Here is a 27,293-nt window from a genome sequence, read left to right on the forward strand (position 1 = left end):
GTTGGAGGGGCAGGTAGGGTCAAGTGAAGGTTTTTTGAGGAGAGGTGTGACAACGGCGTGCTTGAAGGTGTCAGGGACAGTTGCAGTGGAGAAAGAGAGGTTGAGGATGCGACAGATGGCGGGGGTGACAGTATGGGAGATGGTGTTGAGTAGGTTGGTGGGGATGGGATCAGAGGAACAGGTGGTGCATTTCGAGGAGGAAAGAAGGCGGGAAGTTTCATCCTCGGTGATCTCAGGAAAAGAGGAGAAAGAGACCTGGGTAGGTTGGTTGATGGAGAGGGTTAAAGGGTGAAGAGGAGGTGGTGGCTTGGTCGTGAACTCAAGGTTGATCTTTTGCACTTTGTCGCGGAAATAGTCGGCCAGTGATTGAGGAGAGAGAGAAGGGGGAGTAGGAGCGGGGGGCACTTTTAGGAGGGAGTTAAGGGTGGTGAAGAGACGACGAGGGTTGGAGCTGAGAGAATTGGTCAATTGGGTGTAATAGTCCTGTTTTGCACGGAATAGGGAGGAGTGGAGGGAGGATAGCATGAATTTGTAGTGGAGGAAGTCTGGAAGGGTACGAGATTTCCTCCAGAGGCGCTCAGCGGATCGGGTGCAGGAGCGAAGGTAACGGATGCAAGGAGTCAGCCAGGGCTGGGGATTGGTGCGCTTTGTGGGACGGGAGATGGATGGCGCAAGGGTGTTCAAAGCAGAGGAGAGAGCGGTATTGTAGGCGGAGACCGCTTTGTCGACAGTTTCGGAGGACATGATGGAGGGGAGGAGATTAGAGATAGTAGATGATAAGGTGGAGGGGTCAATAGCCTGGAGGTTCCTGGAGGTGGTGGTTAAAGTTGGACGGGGTGGAGGGGGGGGGTGAAGAAGTGTGAATGTGATCAGGTGATGGTCGGAGAGAGGAAGAGCTGAGACGTGGAAATTGGAGGGTGAGCTGGAGGAGGAGAGGACGAGGTCAAGACAATGGCCGTCACGATGAGTAGGGGTGGTGGAGCACAGCTGGAGGTTGAAGGAGGATGTTAGGGTGAGGAACTTAGAAGCATGGGGGTCGGATAGGTCATCAGCATGTACGTTAAAGTCTCCGAGAATGAGGGACGGAGATGAGGGGTCAAGAAAGACAGAGAGCCAAGCATCAAAGTCGGTAAGGAAGGAAGGGAAGGATTTATCAGGGGGGCGGTAAATGACTGCCACTCTGAGTGGTAGCGGGTAGAAAAGCCGGATGGAATGGGCTTCAAAGGATGAGAAGCAGTGAGACTGCGGTAGGTGGAGGGGTTGGAAACTACAGGAGGGTGAGAGTAGTAGCCCAACGCCTCCGCCGCGGCCAATTGGGCGGGGCGTGTGGGAGAAGAGATAGCCTCCATGGCAGAGGGCTGCAACGGAGGCAGAGTCTTCCGGGGAGAGCCAGGTTTCGGTTAGGGCGAGCAGTTGAAGGGAGCGAGAGATAAAGAGATCGTGGGTGAGAGGCAGTTTGTTGCAGACTGAGTGGGCATTCCACAAGGCGCATGAGAAGGGGAGGGAGGAGGGGGGAAGGAGGGGAATAGAGACGAGATTGGAGACATCCCGGGATCGTTCGCAAGGATAGGACGGGGACAGGTGAGGGGGACCTGGATTAGGGTTAATGTCTCCCGCGGATAGCAGGAGGAGGAGCAAGAGAGTGCGGAGGAGGGTGGGGGAGGTTGGGCGACGAAGGCGACGAAGACGGGGTGTACTGAGGAGGAAAGGGGATGGGTTAATGGCAGGAAGGAAGTGCCGAAGGTTGAGAGCCAGGAAGGAGGGGGACAAGAGGGATGGTAAGGTGAGGGATGGAGGTGAATAGGGTATTGCGGTGGCGGGCAGGGTGGGAGGGCAGCGAGTAGTTCTAATGGTAGACAGTGGGAGTGGGGGGGAAAGGAGATTAGGAAGGGACAGGGCAAGGAAGAGAACATGGACAGGGGCCATAGGTGGTGACTGAGGTGTAACAGGTGACAATATAGTGACTGAGGTGTTAAGCAGTTAACAGGTGTTAATGGGTGACTATGTAATGACTGAGGTGTTAAGCAGATAGATAGGGCTTGAAGCTAGGTTTTGGGTTGGCGATTAGATAAGTCAATGGCTGATAAGCTAGCAGGCAGGTAGGTAAGTCAATGGCTGAGAGGCTCGCAAGCAGGCAGGCAGGTTACTCGATGTGTTAACAGTCAGATGGATTGGAGCAAGCCGGAACAAGCTGAAGCAAGCAGGAACAAGCCGGAACAGGCAGGTACAGATGGACAAGCTGGAACAAGCAGGAACAGATGAACTGTGTCAGGATGAGCAGACGGACAAGCTGGGATCAGGAAGACTGGAACGAGCTGGGATCAGGAAGACTGGAACGAGGTGGAACACGCTGGAGCAGAAGAATTGGAGTAAGCAAGGAGAGGCTGGGTCAGGCAGGCTGAAACACACTGGAGCCGATGGACAGCAAGGGGAAGGCTGGATCGGCAGCTGAAACTAGCTGGACACGCTGGATCCGGTGGACAGGGGCAAGCCGGAAGAAGCTGAATCAGGCGGACTGGAACATACTGGAGCCGATAGACTGGAAGGATCAGGCGGGCTGGAACAAGCTGGGCTCAGGAGAACTGGAACGAGCTGGAACACGCTGGCTGGATCAGGCGGGCTGGAAAACGCTGGAGCCAATGGACTGGAACAAGCGGGCTGGAACACGCTGGAGCCGATGGAGTGGAACAAGCGGGGGAAGCTGGGTCAGGCGAACTGGAACAAACTGGGATCAGGAGGACTGGAACAAGCTTGAACACGTTGGGGCGGATTGACTGGAGCAAGCAGGGATTGACTGGAACAAGCTGGAGTGGGCTGGATCAGGTTGGAATGGGCTGGAACAAGCTGGAGCATTAGAGCAGGAACGAGCTGGCACACGGGCTGGAACAAGCTGGAACAGGCTAGGCCAGATGGGCTGGTATAAGCTGGATCAAGTTGGAGCAGAAGACAGCGGCACCGCAGGACTGGAACACGCTAGGACAAGCAGGTGCAGATGTACTGGGGCAAGTAGGAACAGCCGGACTTGGACAGGCAGGTGCAGGTGGACTGTAGCAAGTCGGAACAGACGGACTAAGCAAGCTGGAACGGATGGCCTGGATCAAGTTGGAGCGGATGGACTGGAACGGGCTCAAGCAGATGGGCTGGAACGGATGGACTGGAACAAGCTGGAACAGGCAGGAGTAGGAGTAGCAGGGCCCGAGTAAGCTGGAACAGACAGATTGGGACAAGCAGAAGCAGGAGGGAGCAGAGCAGCGGGCTGGAGCAAGCCGGGTCGGAGCAGGCTGAAGGGCCAGAGCAAGCCAGGACAGAGGGCAGGCGGCAGACAGGCAGGACCAGAGCCAGTGAGGGCCACGGGACATGAACATGAGGTCCTAGGGAACAGCTGCCTGTGGACACCTGGCTCCCCAAGCTCCCACGTCAGCAGGATTAACACCAGGGCCAGCTGCCCAGGTCTCCTGGCTCTCAGATGGGCTAGGGAGAACGGCTGCCACGTGGACGCTTCTCCCTGGCTGCCCCAGTCCAGCTTGCTCCAGCCTGCCAGATCCAGTCCATCGGCTCCAGCTTGTCCCATCGGCTCCAGCTTGTTCCAGTTCAACTGATCCAGCCTCTTCCTACTTATTCATCTTCTCCTGCCTGCCTGATCCTGCTTCTCCCTGGCTGCTCCAGTCAGGATCAGTTGAACTGGAACAAGCTGGAGCCGATGGGACAAGTTGGAGCCGATGGACTGGAGCAGCCAGGGAGAAGCAGGATCGGGCAGGCTGGAGTAGATGAACAGGCAGGAAGTAGCTGGAACAGATGAACTGGAACAATACACTAGTTATGAAAACACTATATGTCACTAAGTCAAATCAGATCAAATCAAATTAAGCTACCTGGTTCTGGATACTTTCAGTACACTCACCAGCTCCCTCAGACTCTACTTTGGATCAGCCCTTCACACAGTTCATTTGACCAAGAGGCATCAACCCAGACCATACGCAATTATGCCAGCTTTGGTCCCTCCTTGTACAACAGCTTAGATTTGGTCCTCAGATATGACTAGCTCCTATACCTGCTTCATTTCTGACTGTTCTGTTCCAGTTTCTTTTTTGATTTGTTCCCATGAACAGATTCCTCAACCTCATTTCTGCTTGCTCTACAACCTTGATTTATTGCGCTGTATTCCTATGGGGCTTGAACCAGTAAACAGGTTTTATTACCAGTATTCCAAGTCGTACAACCTGGCTCTGCTGTGTACCTGATTGGACAATAGGCAAAGTTAAGATTCATCTCAAAATTTTCCAGTAGTAGCTCTATGTAAGTTACATTCAGATACAGTAGGTATTTCTCTGTCCCTAGAGAGATTACAAGTGAAGGAGGGTGAAGTGATCTGTCCAAGATCATAAAGAGTGTCAATGCGATTTGAACTCTAGCTTCCCTGTTTTCAGTCCACTATTCCAAAGCAGCACAATTTCTGATTTGCCCCATCAGTGCTAGTAAACCACTTTCATATAAAATTATGTAACGCGATATATTAGTTTTAATAAAACTGTAAATTGGTACAGCCAAAGAGATCCTTTCCCAAAATCGCACATTTACACGAAGGTATAAGAACAGAAAAATGTCTTTATTCTTCTTTAGATTATATTAAAAGGGACTCTGTACTTAAAACTTCCTTTTAGCATGTTGTCCATTCAAGCTTTGGACTCTCTTCTATCCTCTATGAAAGCCACTTGTCTGAGATTCATTCTTAGCCAGACCCACTTGCCATCCCAGAACTAAGTTGACACCTAGAGACTGGGTATCAGCCTTGCCAGCTACTAAGCCATCATTTTTTTTTGTCACAACCCAACTGCAGACCTAGTCCTCAGAACAGCTGACATCTCTCAACAAGAAACTTTACAATGAGAGAAAAGCTCCTAAGTGATACAACACTATGGTTCATTTTATTCTTTGACTTTGGGGAAATCAGAGATCCATGTAATGTTCTCTGTAAATGTACAAGAGTAAGCATGGCATAATGCCAAATGTGATCCTTTTGCATAGAAATATTTCTTTCTTAACTGCTTTATCTGAAATTCAAGATCTTCACTGCATATATCATTCACTATGTGCTCTAATTAGCCCACACTAAGGGGCCCTTTCATAAGGCACTGCAGACCTAACATGGGCTTACTACACACTACAAGGGCACTACCACGGTAGTTTCCTGCTCAGCCCACACTAATCCTGCACTAATCGGGTAGCGCACGTTACCGCATGCTACCTGATTAGTGTGAAAGCCTGTACCCCCTCCTAAATAGGTGACAGTACAGGCTCCCATGCTAATCGGATAGCGCATGGTAATGTGCCTACGCTACCCGATTAGCGCAGGCATGCCTCCCGCACTCGAAAATAAAAAATATTTTCCAGTGTGGGATTAGAGCATTCTGAGTGAGAAATTACCATGGGATGCCTCAGCACGTCCCGTGCTTGTGCCTTTTTAGCAAGTGGTAGGCCTGTGTTAGGCATGGTGGCCATCTTACCACCGTACTAAAAGTGGCCACAGCGTACGGAAAAAACACACACTGACACCAGCCACCTTTTAAAGCAGCTTGGGGACCCATAAATCTTTTATGAGCCATAGGTAGTACAAATTTAATACCTCAAATTAGTAATTGAGCAAAATTTGTATTTCTGTCAATGTCCCTACATTACATTGGTTTTACTTTTGTCTTTCACTATAAAACACCACTTTAAACCTAGGTTCACCATCCTTGCATTGGTCTCTGATCTAACATGAATTCCCAGCCCAGCAGGAACCAACTGTAGGGAACAGTATTAAATCACTGCTGAGGGGCAGAGGCGGCTCAAAGCTTCTGCATTCCTACCCTTTTCAAAATCATAGTGCTAAGTTACCACAGTCAGCATCTTAGTGTGCAGAACAGTAATGGAAGGAAAGTTACCTGGTCTCCTTCTCACTCAGGGTCACTTTCTCAGTCAGATAGTCAAATAACTCTCCTCGCTTCATCCTGTCAGAGTAAGAGAGTTTATGTGACTACTAGTGCCGAGGGTGTGAGACATATGAGGCAAGTAAGAGGGGAATGCAAAAACAGGACATTAGAGAGAAAGGGAGAGAGGAATAGGAGAAAATAGGAGGGAGAGACATAGATAGATGAAACACTCTATAATTTAAAATGACTGTCTAAGGAGAAAACATTTTTGAGCAAAGACCTTTCAGGGCAAGTGATAACTAAGAGGTCTTACAGTAGGAGAGTTTAATAAGAGAATTCTTCTTTTGAGTGGAGGGCAGTGCTGAGCATGAAACTTTGTACACTACCTAGATTCCACAAAAAGAGAATCCTCCACAGCACACACAAACTAGATCACTTCCTTATATAATGTGGTAACAGTAAAATACTTACAGATCAAAGACCAGAAACATAAATGTGGAGGACTCATAGGAATCAATGAGTGTAACTGGAAAAGAAACCACACATAAAGAGCAAGATTTAAAAAAAAAACTAGAAAGAAACAAAATCGGCCTTATTCAAAAAGAATTATTCACCATTTCTTAATGCATCTCTCTCCGTTATGGATTGTAACTTCTACTCTTGCCTTCCATATCGGCCTGCCTGATTTGTGAATGGACTCATCTTCTGTTGCCATAGTTACATAACCACCCTTATACATCTAGCAAATGGCAGCAAACAAATCATTAAATAAAAATATATGACCCAATAATTAAAAGCTGCAAGGATAAATGCCAATCATCAAGGCCACTGCCACTAATAATTCCCAGTGCTAGTTTTTATTCAAACCACTATTCTACGTAGTTGGAAGTGAGATAAGGAGCTGAGTGAAGGTAACTGGCTACCAAAACAAAGAGAAGACAACATTAAAAAAAAAAAAATGAACATGTCTCTTACTGATGTATGGGTGTCCTGCCACTTTCCTGAGAATTTCGATCTCTTTCACGGTCGACAGCCTGACCTCCTCCAGCTGCTGTGGGGTCATACGTTCTGGTGTGATTTCTATAATTTTTACAGCATACTCCTTCCCCGTCTGCTTATGGATACAACGGCGAACAGTGCTGCTCACACCCCTGCACAAAGAAAAAGGTCCACAAGAGTGAGCAACCAAAAGTTATGGACAGACAGACAAAAAAATGAAAGCGTCACAAGATGAGTGAGAGACAGAGATACTGCAGGAAAAGGGAGAGACCAAAGACCAAAGGACAGAGACAAAAAATGAAGCTCCCAAAAGGAAATAAAGATAGATGGAGGCCATTATTTCATTTTTGCACTTTCCTTTTCCAATGTCACTCCTGCAAAGGACTTGATACTTTGTGCCTCCCCCTCTACTAAGACCTTTTACTATTTTTATCGTGTTGCTTTTCCTTTGTACACCAAAATCTCTTACTTTCATGTAGCCCCTCCAGGGCTGCTCTCACTCTCCTTAGCAAGAGGCAGGCTACATATATTAAATTCACATTTTACAATTTTTCTTAAAACATCTTGTAAAAAACAATTACCATAGCTAATTATATTCTCAAGAGTAGCGGTAACATCTATTGTAATTATATCCTATGAAAATGCCTCTTAAACAACAGTATATAGAAACAAGAGAGAGAGACTTAAGTCCTTATGTCCATTCCCTGTCTTCTGTTCTCACTTGGAAGCTACTAGACATTCAGCTGTTTTCTGTACCGTTTCTTATCTTTGAAATTCACTTTCTCTATCCCTTCAAATGGAACAATCATATAAAAAATTCAGGGCTGGTTTAAAATTTCCAGGGGTCTCACTGGCCTAGTTACATTGTTCGGCAGCACATACCTTCTTTCCCCTTTTTAATTTTTTTTATGACTGACTTTGACTTATGTTAGGCTTTCCTTTCCTGATTTTATGGCGTTCTTTTCCTTATTTGATTCTATTTTTTTTAATGTAAACTGCTTTGATTTGCCGTGAAAGGCAGTGTATAAAGTCTTAAATTAACTATAAACTATATATATCTGGCCTTGACAAATTTTCTTGGGATTTAGGAGCCAGCCCAATAACTTAAAAGCCTGCAGCTGAGACATCCATTCTGAATCTTCCTTTAAAAAAAAGCCAACTCTAAAGGCCTGGCTATTTCATCAAGCCTTTAATTTCCAGAATTAGTTGCTTGCTGTTCATTACTGCTGTTTCAATCTCCCTCTTCATCACCCACAGCTCTCTCTTCCCCTATCCCTTCCCTCCGCTTCTCTATCTTGACCCTGTTCTTAAGAGTGCACGCTGTCCCTGTTTGGAATGATTGCTGATTACTTTGCTATCAGTTTATTATAGTTCCTTTTTCTTTTTTTTTTCTGGTATTGTTTTTACTTAGATTGTAAACCGCCAAGGTCTACAAGTTAGTAAAGGCAGTATAGCAAATTTACTGTAAATAAATAAATAACAATACATTTTATTGTAGACTTATTAGTCTGCTTCAAACATATGCTACTAAGAATGCCATCATATGCAGGGATTTTAATATCGTGGTCAATTCAGCATTGGACAGTAATCCTCGTAAGGAGCAGCTGAAGCAGAGTCCTTAGGGCAAAGCCAAGTCTCAGTTAGGGAAAGCAGACGGACAGTACGAGAGATAAAGAGGCCATGGATGTAGGAGAGTTTGTTGCAGACAGAGTGGGTATTCCGCAGAACACATGAAAAAGGCACAGAAGAAGGGGAGGGGAGAGGAGAGGAACTTAAATTAGATTGGAGACATCACAGTCTGCATTTTGTGATTTGTGTGTTATTTACTTATTAGCATTTATTTACCACTTTTTTTAAAGAAATTCACCCAGGCGCTGTACAGCAAGAATAAGTCAGATATAGGCAATATACAATTACAGCAATAAGCGTATTCATATAACAGTACACATTAAGGATCATATGCAATTTAAAATATCAACACAATATACATTTAAATATCTTTAAAAACATCGCAGGGGTGGAACAAACACAGTGAGGATGACCAAGTAATAAAGGCCATTTTTGTTCGTTTATGTACCAGGTTTCCTTTTCCTCATTCCCTTGGTCATCCTCACTGTGTTTGTCTTGCTTTGTGGATTCTGGGGTCTTGGTTGGTTCTTCTCCTTTGGTGTGTGTAAACAGAGTGGAACATACAGACAGATAAGATAGAACAACAGGAGTTAGGAAGGTGACTAACTTAAGAAATAATTGCATACAGAGTGAGAAAAAGTGCAATGAAAAGATCCCAGCTAGAGTAGGAGTTGATAAGTAAGTCCTCCTACAATATGTGGAGCTGGTGTTAGTCTTTTTTTTTTGTTGTTACAATTGTACCCCGCGCTTTTTCCCACTCATGGCAGGCTCAATGCGGCTTACATGGGGCAATGGAGGGTTAAGTGACTTGCCCAGAGTCACAAGGAGCTGCCTGTGCCTGAAGTGGGAATCAAACTCACTTCCTCAGTTCCCCAGGATCAAAGTCCACCACCCTAACCACTAGGCCACTCCTCCACTCCTGTGTGTATAACTAGCTAGTTAGTTCTTTCTTCCATTAGAAGCTTGGGAGAAAGATCAAACTTTCATTGTGCCTCCTTCCAACCACCTTCATAACTTGGAAATGGCTTCAGATGGAGGTATGAAAACTTTGTAAAGAGCTGCTTCTACAAATGGACTACTGTAATTCCCTTTATTATGATATCTCAACCGAATTAGAGACATTTACAGTTTTTTACAGAATATGGCAGCCAAAGTGATTTATGGTTGGAATTGTTTTGACAGGGTCTCTATGTTTTTGTGTGATTTACACTGACTTATGGTTAAACAAAATTTATAATTTAAAATCATTTATTTGATTTATAAGACTATGCTTTAAATTCTGAAGAGGTTGGGGATTTGCTTGCTACTTCATTACAAGATCAACATTTATGTTTCTCAAGAATGTTATGTTTAGGATTTTCATCTTCTAGGAATATACGTTATAAATCTATTCATGAAAGGTTGTTTTTAGTACAAGCAGCCAGACATTTTTAAATTCATTACCAATACACTTAAAAGATGTGGGGTCAGTCCGCTTTTTGGTGGGGAGCTGCTCTGCTTTGTCTGCAGAGTACTTTCCTTCTGGCTAGCTCATATCCCTCTTCTGAGTGCCCTCAGAAGCGCCATTCTTGCCAGTCTTTTGCTTGGACTCGGCTCAGTGTCTGTTTCTGGAATGCGCTTTAGGGCTAGTTTGCCACAGCTTTTCCTTGCTTTCGGGCAGAAATTTTAGCCTGGCACAGGCGGATTTTGCCTTTTCTAGTTTCAGGCGCCTCTCCTTTTGGCACATTTGGCACTCATTCCTTTTTCTGTAAGGGGTGCAGTTCTCTTTCTGCTGGGGAGACCTAATGCTGCGCGTCTGGGTTGTCGCCTCTTGGCTCAGTTTGTGTTCTTTGAACGCAAATCCGTTTGTTCTTGTTGAGCATGGATCTGACTCTGCCTGATGGGCGCCGTTCAGTCTCTGACTGTGGATTGCATTTCCTCCTCTGCCCGTCGGGCACTGTTTCACCTTGTCAGTCAACCGCAGCTCCTCTCTGAAGGTCGGACTCAGGAACTTCTCAGCAGCTGGGGCATACCGCAGTTTACATTGCTAGACAAGGCTGCCTTGTCTCCTGTTAGCGTTCATTCCTTTGACACCATTTCTTGCCATAGCCTCTTGATGGCTGGCGAGAAGCTTCTCCATTGCTGGAGTTTGAATTAATCTTTGCTACTCTTGTGGCTTCTTGGTCTGTTCTCCGCAATGTGGCTCTCAACTCTTGCTTTTTGTCTCCTTTTGTTCTCTTGGCTCTGTTCTTTGATCCCTAAATCCAGAGTGAGCTAGTTTAGGAGTAATTCCTTTCTGCGGTTGTACCTTGGTATGCTGCTGCCCTTTTCTTTGTGGTTCTCCTGGAAAGACAAATGCTCCAGTTAGTTGGTTCTCTCGACTGTGGTCTTTTCTTGTTCTCTGGAGTTTGATTCTCTCACTAGGCGCGGGTCTGAGTGGTTCCTGGGCAGTGTTTCCTTTTCATCTATGAAGTGTGGCGCACTGTTTGGGGTTGCGTACTCCTAGTACTCATTAGGGTCGCTTCCTCCAACCAACTTGGGACGAACTGGCGGGTTTGGGAGTTAGTCTCTCTCCTGCCAGAGTTCAGAGACATGGACCTAGGAGAGACGGTTCTTCTCCTTGTTCCATAGATGTGACTGTTACCTTCCTTCCCAGGGGGGTTCTTTGGCAGGAGTATCTTTGCTGCTTATTTTGCTACTCTCGGGACAGTGGTACGTAGTTTTTCATTTGCTGAAGACGTTTGTTTTACGTCCTACGGCTTAGGTACTTTTTCTAGTATCTAGCTCTATTCCATTTTGGTAGCCCGGTGGTTCGGATATTCAAATCCTTTTCTGCTGATCAATTTTTTCTGTGTGTATAGGTTTGTTGATTTTTTTAACCTTCTGCACTCTTCTTTTCTCCCGCTTTCTTTGGGAAACTGCTTTGCTACATCCCATTAGTCTGGACTGGTCTGGTATAGATGACAAGGAAGGAAAAATTATGTTCTTACCTGATCATTTTCTTTCCTTTAATCGCACCAGACCAGTCCAGATGCCCTCCCTGGCTAAAGTCTGTCAGAGTGTTGTTTCCTTTAGGTATCCCTGGCTGTTCCACGATGTTTCAATACGGTGGGACGTCCTACAGCACTGGCTAGTTCATCTTTTCTAGCCAATCTCCTGCCACTTGTTGTTGTGCCAGCTCTGCATGACTGCTGTTACTATGGGATCACGGAGTTCTTTCCCCGGATTCAGGGGTAGATCTCTGTGTGCTTGGGCAAGCCCAGTATGGACCATTCCCTCCCGCTTACTTTACTGTGAGGGGAGGTTGAAGTTGCCTTTGGCTGAGCAGGAACAGTGAGGTTCTGCATATTGGCTCCAAGAGTTTGCCTATTTGGTATTAACTGTGTTTTCTTCTAGACTTCAGGACGCCATTGCTTGGCTATTTGAAATACTGAACATTCCAGGCTGCACAATACCCTTAAGGGGCAGTTTACTTGGAACTATTTTCTCTGTCTCCTTCCGCTGGTAGATGGACACAACCATTAGCCTGGACTAGTCTGGTATGATTAAAGGAAATAAAATTATCAGGTAAGAACATAATTTTTCCTTCACTGCTAAAATTCTTGAATCTGTAGTACTCACACAATTGGTCAATTTCACTACTAAAACAGAAGTTCTGCATCCTAACCAAACCACTTTCCATCACCATCACAGTACTAAAACTCTATTTGGAATCAAATCCTTTAAATATCGTTTTCTAGATCAAGCTAAACCCATCGTACTTCTATACCTTGATCTCTCTGCAGCCTTGACCTGGTGGATCATCAGATTACTTTGCTCAGTCTTCAATCTATTGGGATCTCAGGTACAGTGCTAGATTGGTTTATCTCATACTTGCAAAATTGTCGCTATCAAAGCTCTTTTTCCACTCCTTTCAGTCCTAATTCAGAAGTACCACAAGGATCTATTTGATCTCCAACACTATTTAACATCTTTTTGGCTCTTCTTTTAACTCTTATTGAATCCCTTGACATGACTGCATTCATATACACTGATGACATTCAGGTGCTTGTTCCTCTTGACACTGACTCAGCAACTGAAATTTCTACTGCTAACCATAAAATTGCTCAGATCACTGTCTGGCTTATACAACACAAATTATCTCTTAACCCAAATAAAAAAAAAAAAAACAACAACATACTTTTTCAACATAAACCTGGTCCCACTTTACCTATACCAATTCTTCTAATATTTCCGTATCCCAGGTCAAAACCGTCCGTATACTTGGAATACTTACAATATCCAAATTATCATTCGGTCCATAAATCTCTCAGATCATTAGATGCTACTTCTTACAAGACGCAATTAATTTGCACTATTCATACTTTAATTCTCCAGACTGCACTGAATGGTAAAATTATGTCTTACCTGATAATTTTCTTTCCTTTAACGCAGCAGATGAATCCAGAAACTAGTGGGTTAAGTCCACCTACCAGCAGGTGGAGATAGAGATAAACAAACTAAAGGCAGTGATGCCAGACGGCCAGCTCCTTCCTCAGTTAGTATGTCATTCGTAAGAATTTGCCAAGGCCAAAAATATGAAAACAACCTGAAACCATCCTCATTATGAAAAACAGAGAACCAAATAAGAACTTTGAAATAACTGCAACTTGATCCAGAAATCGGAATCCTTTCTGTGTTCCCATATCTGTCTGAACTCTGCAAAAGAGAACTCGGAAGGAAAAAATAGCCACACTGCACAGAAAATGAAAAAAACGTTGGCTGAACTAGGGAGGGATCCTGGATTCATCTGCTGCGTTAAAGGAAAGAAAATTATCAGGTAAGACATAATTTTACCTTCCTTGTCACTTGCAGCAGATGAATCCAGGAACTAGTGGGATGTACCAAAGCATTCCTTAAGTAGGGTGGGAAGCAGACACTCCCCGCGCCAACACTCCTGCCCCAAAACTCGCATCCACCCGAGCAGACACGTCTAGCCTGTAATGCTTCGCAAAAGTATCACGGATCGCCCAAGTAGCCGCCTGACAAATCTCTTCCAGAGATAAGGCCAACGCCTCCTCCCAAGAAGCCGCCTGTGCCAGAGTAGAATGCGCCTTCAGGGCCACTGGAGACGCCCGCCCCTGTAGCAGATACGCCGCTCCAATGGCTTTCCTAATCCAGCGAGCAATGGAAGCCTTAGAAGCCAACTCACCTCTTTTTGATCCTGATAAGAGCACAAAGAGATAATCCGAGCGTTGAAACTCGTTAGAGATCTGCAAGTACCGAAACAAGGTTCTCCGCATGTCCAGAAAATGTAGCGAGGCAAACTCTCCTGGATAATCCTCTCTTCGAAAAGACGGAAGATAAACTGCCTGATTGACATGGAAAGCCGAAACCACTTTAGGTAGAAATGACGGCACCGTCTGGATCGACACCCCTGCTTCAGAAAACTGCAAAAAAGGATCTCTGGAAGACAAAGCCTGAATTTCAGAAATCCTCCTGCCGAAGCAATGGTCACCAAAAACACCGTCTTAAGTGTTAGATCCTTCTCAGAAACCTTATTCAACGGCTCAAACGGTGGGGCCTGGAGGGCTCGCAGTACCACATTCAAATGCCATGCCGGGCACGGCTGCCGCAGAGGAGGCCGAAGCCAAAGAGCCCCACGTAGGAAACGGATCACATCAGAGAGTGCTGCTAAAGAGGAACTGTCCAGTTTGCCCCTAAAAGAAGCTAGCGCGGCCACCTGCACTCGAAGGGAATTATATGCCAATCCCTTTTGAAGACCATCCTGAAGAAACTCCAGAATAACCGGAAAGTCCGCCCGAAAAGGCGATTCAGCACGCAAAGCACACCACGCCGAGAAAGCTTTCCACACTCACGTGTACGCTGCTGAAGTAGACTGCTTCCGTGCCCCCAAAAGAGTGGCAACGACTGGTCCTGAAAATCCCTTCTTCCTCAGCTGCCACCTCTCAACAGCCAGGCCGTAAGACCAAAGCGGGAGGGATTTTCCATCTGAACTGGCCCTTGATGCAGCAGATCGGGAGTCACCGGAATTCGCAATGGTGGCTCTGAGAGTGCTTGAACGAGATCCGCATACCACGGCCGTCGGGGCCAGTAGAACGACCGGCCCCCGATGCCGACCCATGCAGCAAAGAACTCTCCCTATCAGAGGCCACGGAGGAAAAACATACAGTAGCTGTTGTTCCAGCCATACCATCCAATCCTGTGGATCCTGGCTGCCATTTGCGGCTGAAGAACTGGGGAACTTTGGCATTGCAAGCCATGGCCATGAGATCCATTATTGGTCTTCCCCAACATTGACAGACCAGCCAAAAAGCCGAGTCCCACAGCGTCCATTCCGCTGCGTCCAAGAGTCCGGCTGAGAAAATCCGCTTGAACATTGTCTTGACCCGCAATGTGCGCTGCCGACAGACTCTGAACATGCACTTCCGCCCATACTAGAAGACAAGACGCTTCCACTGCCAAGGGAAGACTGCGAGTGCCCCCCTGCCGATTGATGTAGGCCACCGTCGTGGTGTTGTCCGAGAATACACGAACCGCCTGCCCCTGCAGAAGGTCCTGAAAACTCTGCAGCGCATTCATGACTGCTCGCAACTCCAGACAATTTATCGGCCAAGTTGCTTCGAGAGGGGTCCACAATCCCTGGGCTACTCGATGAAGACAATGGGCTCCCCAGCCCGCAAGGCTGGCATCTGTCATGACTACCACTCAATTTGGAGACACCAGAGAAACACCCTTCTGCAAACTGGCTGACCGGAGCCACCACGCGAGACTGTCCCTGGCCCGGCTCGACCAAGGAAGGCGTTGGCGACCATCTGCTCAAAAGGAAATTCTGAAGAGGCCGCATGTGAGCCCTTGCCCGTGGAATGGCCTCCAAGGTCGCCGTCATAGAACCGAGGAGCTGAACATAGTCCCACACTCAGGGAGCGTGACGACTCAATAAGGTCCGTACCTGAGAAAGCAATTTGATCCTTCACCCCTCGGGGAGAAACACCTTCCCCCGCTTCGTATGGAATTGCACTCCAAGATACTCCAGACAACTCTTCTCCATATTGACCACCTAACCTAAGGATTGCAACACCGCAATCACTCAGTCGGTGACCACTCGACTCTCTTCTGCTGTCTTGGCCCGAATCAGCCAAACATCGAGATATGGATGCACTCAAATCCCCTCCTTCCGCAGGAACACCGCCACCACCACCATGACCTTGGAAAAAGTGCGTGGGGCAGTGGCCACTCCGAAAGGAAGGGCCCGAAACTGGAAGTGCTGACCCAGCACCGCAAATCTGAGAAATCTCTGATGGGGCTGCCAAATGGGAATGTGCAGGTAAGCTTCCCTCAAATCGAGAGCAGTCAAAAACTCACCTGGTTGAACAGCAGCAATAACTGCCCTTAATATCTCCTTGCGGAAGTGACAAACCCGCAAAAAATGGTTTACTTTTCTGAGATCAAGAATAGGCCGAAAAGCCCCTCCCTTCTTTGGAATCACAAAGAAGATGGAGTACCGACCTGTGCGCCTTTTGAAAGGAGAAACAGGCACGATAGCCCCTGTCCTTAGCAGGTCTCGCAAACACTGCAGAACCGCTATCCTCTTGGCCCGCAATACACAGCTGGACTCCAGAAAAAAGTCTGTGACGAGAGAGAAGAATTCTAGCTTGTAACCTTCTCGCACCACATCGAGGACCCACTGGTCCGAAGTAATTCTGGCCCACTCTGGAAGAAACAGAGAAAGCCGACCACCGATCTGCTCTCCTCCCGAGTGGACCTGTGCCCCATCATTGGGAGGCCCGAGGAGTCCCCTGACGAGAGGGGGGTCCAGCCAGATGGTTCTCGTTGCGAAAGGAAGAACGCTGCCCAAAATGAGGACGCTGAAAGGCTGCGTTAGACTGCCCCAGGCGATACCGTCGCATCTCTCTGAAACGTGACCTCGAGGCTCCCTGCCTGGAAGTAGACTTAGGTCTATCTTCCGGAAGACACTGAGATTTGGAATCCCCCCAATCTTTAACAATCTTTTGTAGGTCTTCCCCAAAAAGCAATTTCCCTCGGAAAGGCAATTTAATGAGCCGTTGCTTAGAGGCCATATCTGTGGCCCAATGACGGAGCCACAGAAGACGCCAAGAGATTTAATTGATCTCCTTGTCTTGTTTCACTCTCCCTATTTAGTGGTCTAAGGAAGAGAATAAAATAACCTGACTGAAATAATTCCTTTATATTACTTTCTCTGTATTTCCGGCAAGTTGTTATCGCTTGTAAAAATTTAAATGCTTATAAATAAAAAATTTTTTAAAAAGTAGACGCCGAGAGGAAACGGTAAAGGCCATGAGTTTGGCAGAAGCACGGACCAAATCATACAAGGCATCCGCCAAGTACACCAACCCAATATCCATCAGCGACATCTGAGGAGTCCCCGGCATATCAGACTCCGAAATCGAATCCATGATAGAATGTAGCCAACTGAGACAAGCTCTAACCGCATAAGAACTACAAACAGAAGCTTGAAGTGTCAAAGCGGCCACCTCAAAGGCACGTTTTAAAGAGGCCTCTAGCCGTCTGTCTAGCATATCCTTAAGTCCCACACCACCTTCCACTGGAAGAGTAGTCTTCTTAGTAACCGCCGTCACCAGGGCATCCACCCTAGGTAGAGCAAACTGCTCTAAACGGTCTGCTGAAACCGGATACAGCCTGGCCATAGCCCTGGCTACTTTCAGCCCCCCATCCGGATCCGCCCACTGGACCGAAATCAACTCTTCAATAGCTTCATGTACCGGAAAGGCCTTAGAAGGTCGTCTGGTACTAGTCATCTTGGGGTTGACCGCCTGAGAAGCCGCAACCTCAGGGTCCTCTATATTCAGGGCTTCCAGCACCTAAGAGATAAAGGAGGACAATTCCTCCTTATGGAAAATCCTCACGGCGGAAGAGTCCTCCGGTTGGTCAGTGAGGACACCATCCTCCACGTCCTCTATCCCCGTCTGCTCCAAGAGAGCCACCATGGAGGAAGCTGTAGGCTTGGCACCTGCACCACCGTCCACAGTGCCTGACGGTCCCCCGACTCCCCTACCAGTGGAGACGTTTTGTCCAAAACTGCTACTGGAGCCGGCTCCACGACCAATCGCAAAATGGCGCGAGAATCGCCAAGCTCCGAGCGGGAAAGCATGGTCTCAGGGGGGGGTAGGGCACCGCTCCATCGAGTCCCCGCCAAATCAGCGCACCCCACGCTGCAGAGGCCCGCCGCCGAACGCCATTTCCCGCATTGGGAACAACGTTTTACCACCTCTGCTGCCATCGCCCGCCCCCGAACAGGAACCCAGCAGGACTTACCCCAGACTGGGAAAGCGCAGGAACTGACAGCTGAGCCGAAGAAAAAAAAAAAACTCTCCGACTCCACTTTGAGGCAGGCTCAGACAAGCAGTCAACAGAAAACGGGACTCGGACAGCAGTAACACAAACCTGCTCTCAGCAAAAGCACACTTCCCTGTGCTTCTCTCTCTCTTTTAAATAAATTCTATGGTTCTCTTTTTTTTTTTTTTTTTTAGTGAGGAGGCAGAAACAAACAGGGAAGGAAAGGAACAGCAAAAGCCTGTTCAGAGGGAATCTGAGGTGCAGCAGGGACCCAGCAACTGCATATGATGCCAAAGGGGACACCACCAGTCCGCCACCCCCGGCTCAAACTGGCCACCGGCCCAGGAGCACCCTCAGAGGCTTTGGGCCAAGGAGCTGGAGAAAAAGCAGTCCACCACCTGCTGAGATAGAGACATACTAACTGAGGAAGAAGCTGGCCGTCTGGCATCACTGCCTTTAGTTTATCTCTATCTCCACCTGCTGGTAGGCGGACTTAACCCACTAGTTCCTGGATTCATCTGCTGCAAGTGACAAGGAAATATTGATCTCTCAAATCGATTACTGTAACTCCTTTTATAAAGCCCTTCGAGTCAAAGACATCCACCGCCATCAGAACATGCAAAACAATGCTATTCGTCTAATCTCCAAATTCACATAAATATGACCATGTTACTCCATATCTTGAAGCCCACTGGCTTCCAGTAAGCCACCGTATTACCTCTAAACTTTTACTACTTGTCTTCAAAACATTGCAAACAGAACCCATCTATCTCTTCTGCTACCTTATTCTTTACTGCCCAGCTTGAACACTAACATCGGCAAAACAAAATCAATTAGTCATCCCAAGTTATCGAGAGAATTCACGAGCATACAAGACACAGTATTTTTAGTGTACAAGGCCCCCAACTTTAGGACAGTCTTCCAGCTTCCCTTCCCTCACAAACATCGCTTGAGAAATTTAAGATAGGTTTTTAGTCTATTTAGTGATGCATACCATTAAACATCTTCCAGGTGGCACCTTGGAAAACTCTCAGATACTACGGATACTATGGATCCCAACGTGCGTCAATTTTGAGTTACCGCCCAGCTACCGTGTGGTCCTTGTGGTAATTTCATTTTTGATAAGCATCCACTATGCGTGCCGGAAAATATTTTTATTTTCTGGCCTGTGGGCAGTAATCAGGCGGTAATTGGCATTTTACATGCGTAGACCGTTACCGCCCAGTTACCGCGTGAGACCTTACCACTAGGTTAATGTCTGGCGGTAAGGTCTCAGACCCAAAATGGACATGCAGCAATTTTCATGTTGCCGCAAATCCATTTTCAGCAAACATTTAAAAATAGGCATTTTTTACAGAAAAATGATTCTACGCATGCCCAAAACACATCTACACTACCACAGACCATTTTTCAGCATGCCTTTGTAATAGGGCCTTATGTGTTTTTCCTCATGTTTTTACCCTCCTCCCATCTGTTCTATTTAATATTGCAGTTCTGCCCCCTTTCCTTCAATCATGTCTAAATGTCTACCTTGTACTATTTTCACTTCTTGCCTTTCTCTCCTTATTTTAGATTGTAAGCTGCCCAGGTCTCCCATAGGGTGGGATAGTAAATAACTAATAAACATGAAACTTGAAATAATGCAAAGATGCTGAAATTCTACGGTTGGAACACCAATTGGTGCGTTACCTCCAACTTTGTGGTGTCAAGTTCACACCATAAAGAACAGTTGCTAGCAACACAAGTAGCGCTCAATGAGTTACTACACCAACAGGCAAAGAAGTTGGCGGTGTACCAGCACAATTATATAAATATGGGAATAAAAATGGCTGACTGTTGGCTAGGATAAGGAGAGATTTCCAAAAAGTTTTAAACGTTAACCTATCCCTCTGGCTTACTGGTGCATTCTGATGTGGAGATTTCTCAGGTTTTTCAAGACTATTATGCAAAGCTTTATACCCCTGATCAGACTCAGACTCTAGATCTGGAAACTTAATTAGAGAGTATGGACTTACCATGCCTTAAGGCTTCACAATCTACTCGATTAAACAGACTTATTGAGGCCGATGAAGTTCAATGGGCAGTGCAAAGGAGCGCACTTTACAAGACGCCTGGGCCAGATGGGTACAGGGCTTAGTTTTATAAGTTACTGATTGCTGATATACGACACCCTTTAATAGCAATATTTAATACAATCATTAAGGATCAAATTATGCCCCCCCTCTTTGTGCTTGGCAGAGATAGCAGTCTTTCCCAAACCTGGGAAGGATCCATCTTGCCCAGACCCATCTCACTGCTTTGCTATGAAGCGAAATTATTGGCTATTTTTGTCTAATCGCCTTGTATAAGTGATACCAACCACTACTGCAGAGCCACAGGCAGGTTTTATTTGTGGTAGACATGCAATTAAGAACATACGATATATACTAGCTACCTTACAGCAGGTTCATGTTAGTGGCGATTCAACACTGCTTATCAGCTTTGATGCTGAGAAAGCATTTGAAAGGGGGAATTAAGGGTTTTATGTGCAATACTTTTTATTGATGATACGTACTTCAATACAGCATTTGCATTTTACATAAGTAATGCCACACTGGGAGAAGACCAAGGGTCCATCGAGCCCAGCATCCTGTCCACGACAGCGGCCAATCCAGGCCAAGGGCACCTGGCAAGCTTCCCAAACGTACAAACACTCTACACATGTTATTCCTGGAATTGTGGATTCTTCCCAAGTCCATTTAGTAGCGGTTTATGGACTTGTCCTTTAGGAAACCGTAAGGCATGCATGGTGTGTAAGAAATGCATTTTACAACACTGGAGAATGGATTGCCCAACCTATTTTTGGTACTGGAGGAACACACTTCATACCTTAATCATGATGGAGGCTCGGGGAAGGAGGCTTGGGATGCATGTCTCACGCCGAAACGATAAAAAACGATTTGGGACTATTTGGTAACCTTATGTACAATCGCTGTCTTCTCGAATATATAGTGTAGTAATAAACACTTTTTCACTGTGATATGGACAGTGGGGACCTGGGTTTGTTGGTTGGTTTGGGGAGGAGAGGGGAGTGGTGTTTGGTAATGGACAGATTCCAGCAATGTTTATGTTTCAACAATTTTTATTAATGACCAATCCAACAAAGCATACATCCAACAATTAAAAAAAAAAAGGCAGAACAATGATCATAGACATATTCGAGAACCACTAACATCTGCAGCACATCATCAAATTTTTAAGTATATTCTAATACAAAATCAACTCTCTCTCTAGCTATCCCCAACCATCCCCTCCCCTCCCCCAGCACATCCTCCTCAGGAAAAATAACTGGTCGAAGCTGTGACTGGGATCTTGGACTATGACAGACCCCAGCCAACTACCCCGGTCCCCAAAAAAACCCCACCCCTGAAATGAGCATTATATGGACCTAAGAACATTAGAGTAGCCACACTAGGTCAGACCAATAGTCTATCTAGCCCAGTATCCTGTTTTCCAAACAGTGGCCAAGCCAGGTCACAAATACCTGGCACAAACCCAAATCATGGCAACCTCCATACTACAAATAACAGGACAAGCAGTTGCTTCCCATGTCTGCCTCAATAGCAGACTATGGACTTTTCCTCCAGGAATTTATCCAAACCTCTTTTAAACCCAGATACGCTAACTGCTGTTACCACCTCCTCCAGTGAAGAGTTCCAGAGCTTAACTATTCGTTGAGTGAAAAAATATTTCCTCCTATTTTTTTTTTTTACTTTCAACAGTTTTTATTGATGATTCAACAATTTCAATACAACCTTTAACTCCAACATGCAGCATATTATAGAATGCACCCGAAATACAATGGTATAACATTCGTTATCATCATCAATATTTTAATATTTTTATCCCCCCCCCCCCCTACCCCAAACCTATCCCTCTGTACTCTCCAGCCTAACCTCCTTGTTCCTGAGGGAACCAACAGAAATGAAGACAAAATACCCACGCTACCTCTCATTGTATTCAATTCTGTACTTCCCTTAGCTACTCCAATTTGTTTTAAAAGTATTTCCATGTAACTTCCTCGAATGTCCCCTAGTCTTTGTACTTTTGGAACAAGTAAAAAATCGATTTACTTCTACTTGTTCAACACCACTTAGGATTTTATTTTTTTATTTTATTTGTAGCATTTGTATCCCACATTTTCCACCTATTTGCAGGCTCAATTTGGCTTACATTTGCCGTAATGGCGGTTGCCCTTTCCGGATAACAGAATTACAAATGATGTTGCATTAAAGTGTGTACATACATAGTAACATAGATGGAACATAACATACATGGAACAGTTCATGGTCTATATATATACCATGTGCGTACATACATGGTAAAGAAGAATACATTATGGTATTGCATGCAGGTTCCTGAGTGATAATTGGATTATTGTAGACCTCAAGCATATCTCCCCTCATCCGTCTCTTTTCCAAGCTGAAGACCCCTAACCTCTTTAGCCTTTCCTCATATGAGAGGAGTTCCATCCCCTTTATCATTTTAGTCACTCTTCTTTGAACCTAATTCCGGTATAGCTTTTTTGAGATACGGCGACCAGAACTGAACGCAATACTCAAGGTGTGAACACACCATAGAGCGATACAAAGGCATTATAGTATTTTCAGTCTTATTCACCATCCCTTTCCTAATAATTCCTAGCATCCTATTTGTTTTTTGGCCACTGCCGCACAGAGCAGAAGATTTCAGCATATTATCTACAATCACGTTCAGATCTTTTTCCTGAGCGCTAACCCCCCCCCCCCCCCCCCCCCCCCATGTGGACCCTAGCATCAGGTAACTATGATTCAGATTATTCTTTCCAATGTGCATCACCTTGCATCTGTCCACATTAAATTTTATTCTGTCATTTGGATGCCCAGTCTTCCAATTTCCTAAGGTCTTCCTGCAATATTTCATAGCCCGCACGTGTTTTAACAACCTTGAATAGTTTTGTATCATCTGCAAATTTGATCACCTCACTCGTCGTTCCAATTTCCATATCATTTATAAATACGTTAAATAGCACCGGTCCCAGTACAAATCCCTGTGGCACTCCACTGATCACTCTACTCCACTGAGAGAAATGACCATTTAACCCTATCCTCTGTTTTCTGTCCAATAACCAATTCCTAATCCACACCAGAGCCTTACCTCCTATCCCATGACTCTAATTTTCTCAAGAGTCTCTCATGAGAAACTTTATCAAAAGCTTTCTGAAAATCTAGAAACACTACATCAATCGGCCCACCTTTATCCACGTTAATCCATGCCTTCAAAGAAATGAAGCAAACCGGTGAGGCAAGACTTCCCTCAGCTGAACCCAAGCAGACTCCGTCCCATTAAACTATGTTGCCAGAGAATGTGGTAAAAGTGGTTACTTTAGTGGAGTTTAAAAAAGGTTTGGACGGCTTCCTAAAGGAAAAGTCCATGGACCATTATTAAATGGACTTGGGGAAAATTCACTATTTCTGGGATAAGCAGTATAAAATGTTTTGTACTTTTTTGGGATCTTGCCAGGTATTTGTGAACTGGATTGGCCACTATTGGAAACAGGATGCTGGGCTTGATGGACCTTTGGTCTTTCCCAGTATGGCAATATTTATATACTTACTAGTAAAAAAGCCCCGTTTCTGATGCAAATGAAACGGGGGGCTAGCAATGTTTTCTTCTGTGTGCATGTGGGAGTGTGTGTCCCTGCCCTCTGGCCTCTCTCCCCTCCCCCCTCTGAGTCCTTCACTGTTACAGAGCCAGCGATTTGATTTCGTGCTCTGCTGTTTTCCTTCACTGACTGTGTTACAGAGAGGGCGGGGCAGACACTCATAGGGAAACCGGATATCTCGCCCCCTTCACACTTCCGGCTGGAGGCTTCATAGAACGTTGGTTTTGCCTTTTATATAGAGAGATGTATAATTTTATTCTTTATAATAGTTTCCACTATTTTGCCCAGCACCGACATCAGGCTTACCGGTCTATAATTTCCTGGATTGCCCCTAGAACCATTTTTAAAAATTGGCGTCACATTGGCCACCCTCCAATCTTCAGGTACTACAGACAATTTTAACGACAGGTTACATATTACTAAAAGCAGATCAGCAATTTAATTTTTTTAGTTCTTTAAGTACCCCTGGATGTATGCCATCCACTCCAGGTGATTTACCACTCTTTAATTTGTCAATTTGGCTCAGTACATCTTCCAGGTTCACCGAGATTTCTTTCAATTCCTCCGCATCATCACCCTTGAAAACCATTTCCAGTAGAGGCAGATCTCTTACATCTTCTTCCATAAAGACAGAAGCAAAGAATTCATTCAGTTTCTCCACAATGGCCTTGTCCTCCCTGAGCGCCCCTTTTGCTCTTTTGTGATCTAACGGTCCCTCGGATTCCCTTGCATGCTTTCTGCTTCTGATGTACCTGAAAAAGTTGTTACTGTGAGTTTTAGCCTCTGCAGGAAGGTTTCTCTTCATATTCTCTTTTAGCCTTCTTTATTAATGCTTTGCATCTGACTTGCCAATGCTTATGTTGCTTCTTATTTTCTTCGTTTGGGTCCTTTTCCCATTCTTTGAAGGACAATCTTTTGGCAATAATGGCCTCTTTTACTTCAACTTTTAACTATACAGGCTGACATTTTCTCTTCTTTCCACCTTTGCAAATATGTGGAATGCATCTGGACTGGGCTTCCAAGATGGTATTTTTGAATAACGTCCATGCCTGATTTAGTGTCCAAAACTTTGCAACCGATCCTTTTAGTTTCCTTTTAATCATTTTCCTCATTTTATTATAGTTGCTCTTTTGAAAACTAAATGCAGCTACAGTAGATTTCCTTTGCGGGTTCATCTCAGATAGTAGCTCAAACTTAATCATGTTATGATCACTGTTTCCCAGGGGACCAACACCGCCACCTCTTGCACTATGCCCTGCATGCCACCAAGGACCAGATCCAAAATTGCTCCCCCTCTCGTTGGTTCCAGCTCCAAGAAGCAGTCGTTTATTACATCTAGAAATTTATCTCCCTGGCACTCCATGATGTAACATTTATCCAGTCAATATCGAGGTAATTGAAATCACCCATTATAGCACTGCCCAATTTGCCAGTTTTCCTAATCGCTGTAAACATTTCTTCATCCACCTGTTCGTTCTGTCCCGGCAGATGGTAGTACAGCCCTACAAAATACTCCTTCCCTTCACACATGGAATTTCTATCCATAATGATTACACGTTGCTATCTGTGTCATGCGGAATGTTTATTTTATTTGACTCAATTCCCTCTTTAACATGTAGCGCAACCCCCCCTCCAATTTGATCCTATCATTGCGATGCAATTTGTACCCTGTTAACACAGTATGTCACCGATTGTCCTCTTTCCACCACCTAACTCGTAAATCAATTCAAAATCTGATTACGAGCCTCATGGGAAATGGTATATAAATAAGATTGTCAAATAAGTAGGAAGGATTTTTGTCTCTTTGGATGATCTCTGGACCCAAACGATTCCCATATCAACTCATAACATAGTAACATAGTAGATGACGGCAGAAAAAGACCTGCACCGTCCATCCAGTCTGCCCAACAAGATAAACTCATATGTGCTACTATTTGTGTATACCTTACCTTGATTTGTATCTGTCATTTTCAGGGCACAGACCGTATAAGTCCGCCCAGCACTATCCCCGCCTCCCAACCAGCCCCTCCTCCCACCACCGGCTCTGCCACCCAATCTTGGCTAAGCTTCTGAGGATCCATTCCCTCGGAACAGGATTCCTTTATGTTTATCCCATGCATGTTTGAATTCCGTTACCGTTTTCCTCTCTGTGGGAGAGCATTCCAAGCATCCACCACTCTCTCCGTGAAAAAATACTTCCTGACATTTTTCTTGAGTCTACCCCCCTTCAATCTCATATCATGCCTAGTTCTACCGCCTTCCCATCTCCAGAAAAGGTTCGTTTGCGGATTAATATCTTTCAGATATTTGAACGTCTGTATCATATCACCCCCGTTTCTCCTTTCCTCCAGGGTATACATGTTCAGGTCCGCAAGTCTCTCCTCATATGTCTTGTAACGCAAATCTCATACCATTCTCGTAGCTTTTCTTTGCACCGCTTCAATTCTTTTTACATCCTTAGCAAGATACGGCCTCCAGAACTGAACACAATACTCCAGGTGGGGCCTCACCAACGACTTATACAGGGGCATTAAAACCTCTTTTCTTCTGCTGGTCACTCCCCTCTCTATACAGCCTAGCAACCTTCTACTTACGGCCACCGCCTTGTCACACTGTTTCGTCACCTTCAGATCCTCAGATACTATCACCCCAAGATCCCTCTCCCCATCGGTACCTATCAGACTCTCCCCGCCTAACTCCCTAAGTGCATCACTTTGCATTTCTAATTTTAATTGCCAAACTTTAGACCATTCTTCTAGCATCCTCAGATCCTTTTCCATGTTTTCCACTCCCTCCCGGGTGTCCACTCTGTTACAAATCTTAGTATCATCCGCAAAAAGGCAAACTTTACCTTCAGCAATGTCACTCACAAATATATTGAACAGAATCGGCCCCAGCACCGATCCCTGAGGCACTCCACTACTCACATTTCCCTCCTCCGAGCGAATTCCATTTACCACCACCCTCTGGTGTCTGTCCGTCAACCAGTTCCTAATCCAGTTCACCACTTCGGATCCTATCTTCAGCCCATCCAGTTTGTTCAAGAGCCTCCTGTGGGGAACCGTGTCAAAAGCTTTGCTGAAATCTAGGTAGATTACGTCTATAGCACATCCCTGATTTAATTCTCCAGTCACCCAGTCAAAGAATTCAATGAGATTTGTTTGGCACGATTTCCCTTTGGTAAAACCATGTTGTCTCGGATCTTGCAACTTATTGGCTTCCAGGAAATTCACTAACCTTTCCTTCAGCATCGCATCCATTACTTTTCCAATAATTGAAGTGAGGCTTACCGGCCTGTAGTTTCCAGCTTCTTCCCTATCACCACTTTTGTGAAGAGGGACCACATCCGCCGTTCTCCAATCCCACGGAACCTCTCCCGTTTCCAATGATTTATTAAACAAATCTTTAAGAGGACCCGCCAGAACCTCTCTGAGCTCCTTTAATATCCTGGGGTGGATCCCATCCGGTCCCACGGCTTTGTCCACCTTTAGCTTTTCAAGTAGTTTATACACACTCTCTTCCGTGAACGGTGCTATATCTACTCCATTTTCATTTGTACTTTTGCCAGTCCATTGCGGTCTTTCTCCAGGATTTTCTTCTGTGAAAACAGAAAAAAAAGTATCTATTTAGCAAATTTGCTTTTTCTTCATCTTCATCTACATAGCGGTTCACAGCGTCTTTCAGTCTCACAATTCCCTTGTCTTCCTCCTTTCACTAATATACCTGAAGAAATTTTTGTCACCCCTCCTTAC

The 27,293-nt window shown here is 45.5% G+C and overlaps 1 protein-coding gene across 1 annotated transcript in view; it reads right to left on the reverse strand.

Moving 5' to 3' along the window:
- Positions 1 to 27,293, reverse strand: part of PHKG2 (phosphorylase kinase catalytic subunit gamma 2) — a 133,073-nt gene that overhangs the window by 90,364 nt on the left and 15,416 nt on the right. Inside the window, exons 3-5 of the mRNA XM_030209826.1 lie at positions 6,888 to 7,063; positions 6,384 to 6,438; positions 5,925 to 5,990 (exon numbers count right to left, since the gene is read on the reverse strand). Of these exons, the coding sequence (XP_030065686.1) occupies positions 5,925 to 5,990; positions 6,384 to 6,438; positions 6,888 to 7,063 (297 nt within the window). The remainder of the gene's footprint in view (positions 1 to 5,924; positions 5,991 to 6,383; positions 6,439 to 6,887; positions 7,064 to 27,293) is intronic.

The sequence above is a fragment of the Microcaecilia unicolor genome, chromosome 7, assembly GCF_901765095.1.
Source record: "Microcaecilia unicolor chromosome 7, aMicUni1.1, whole genome shotgun sequence".
In the NCBI taxonomy this organism is placed as follows: Eukaryota; Metazoa; Chordata; class Amphibia; order Gymnophiona; family Siphonopidae; genus Microcaecilia; species Microcaecilia unicolor.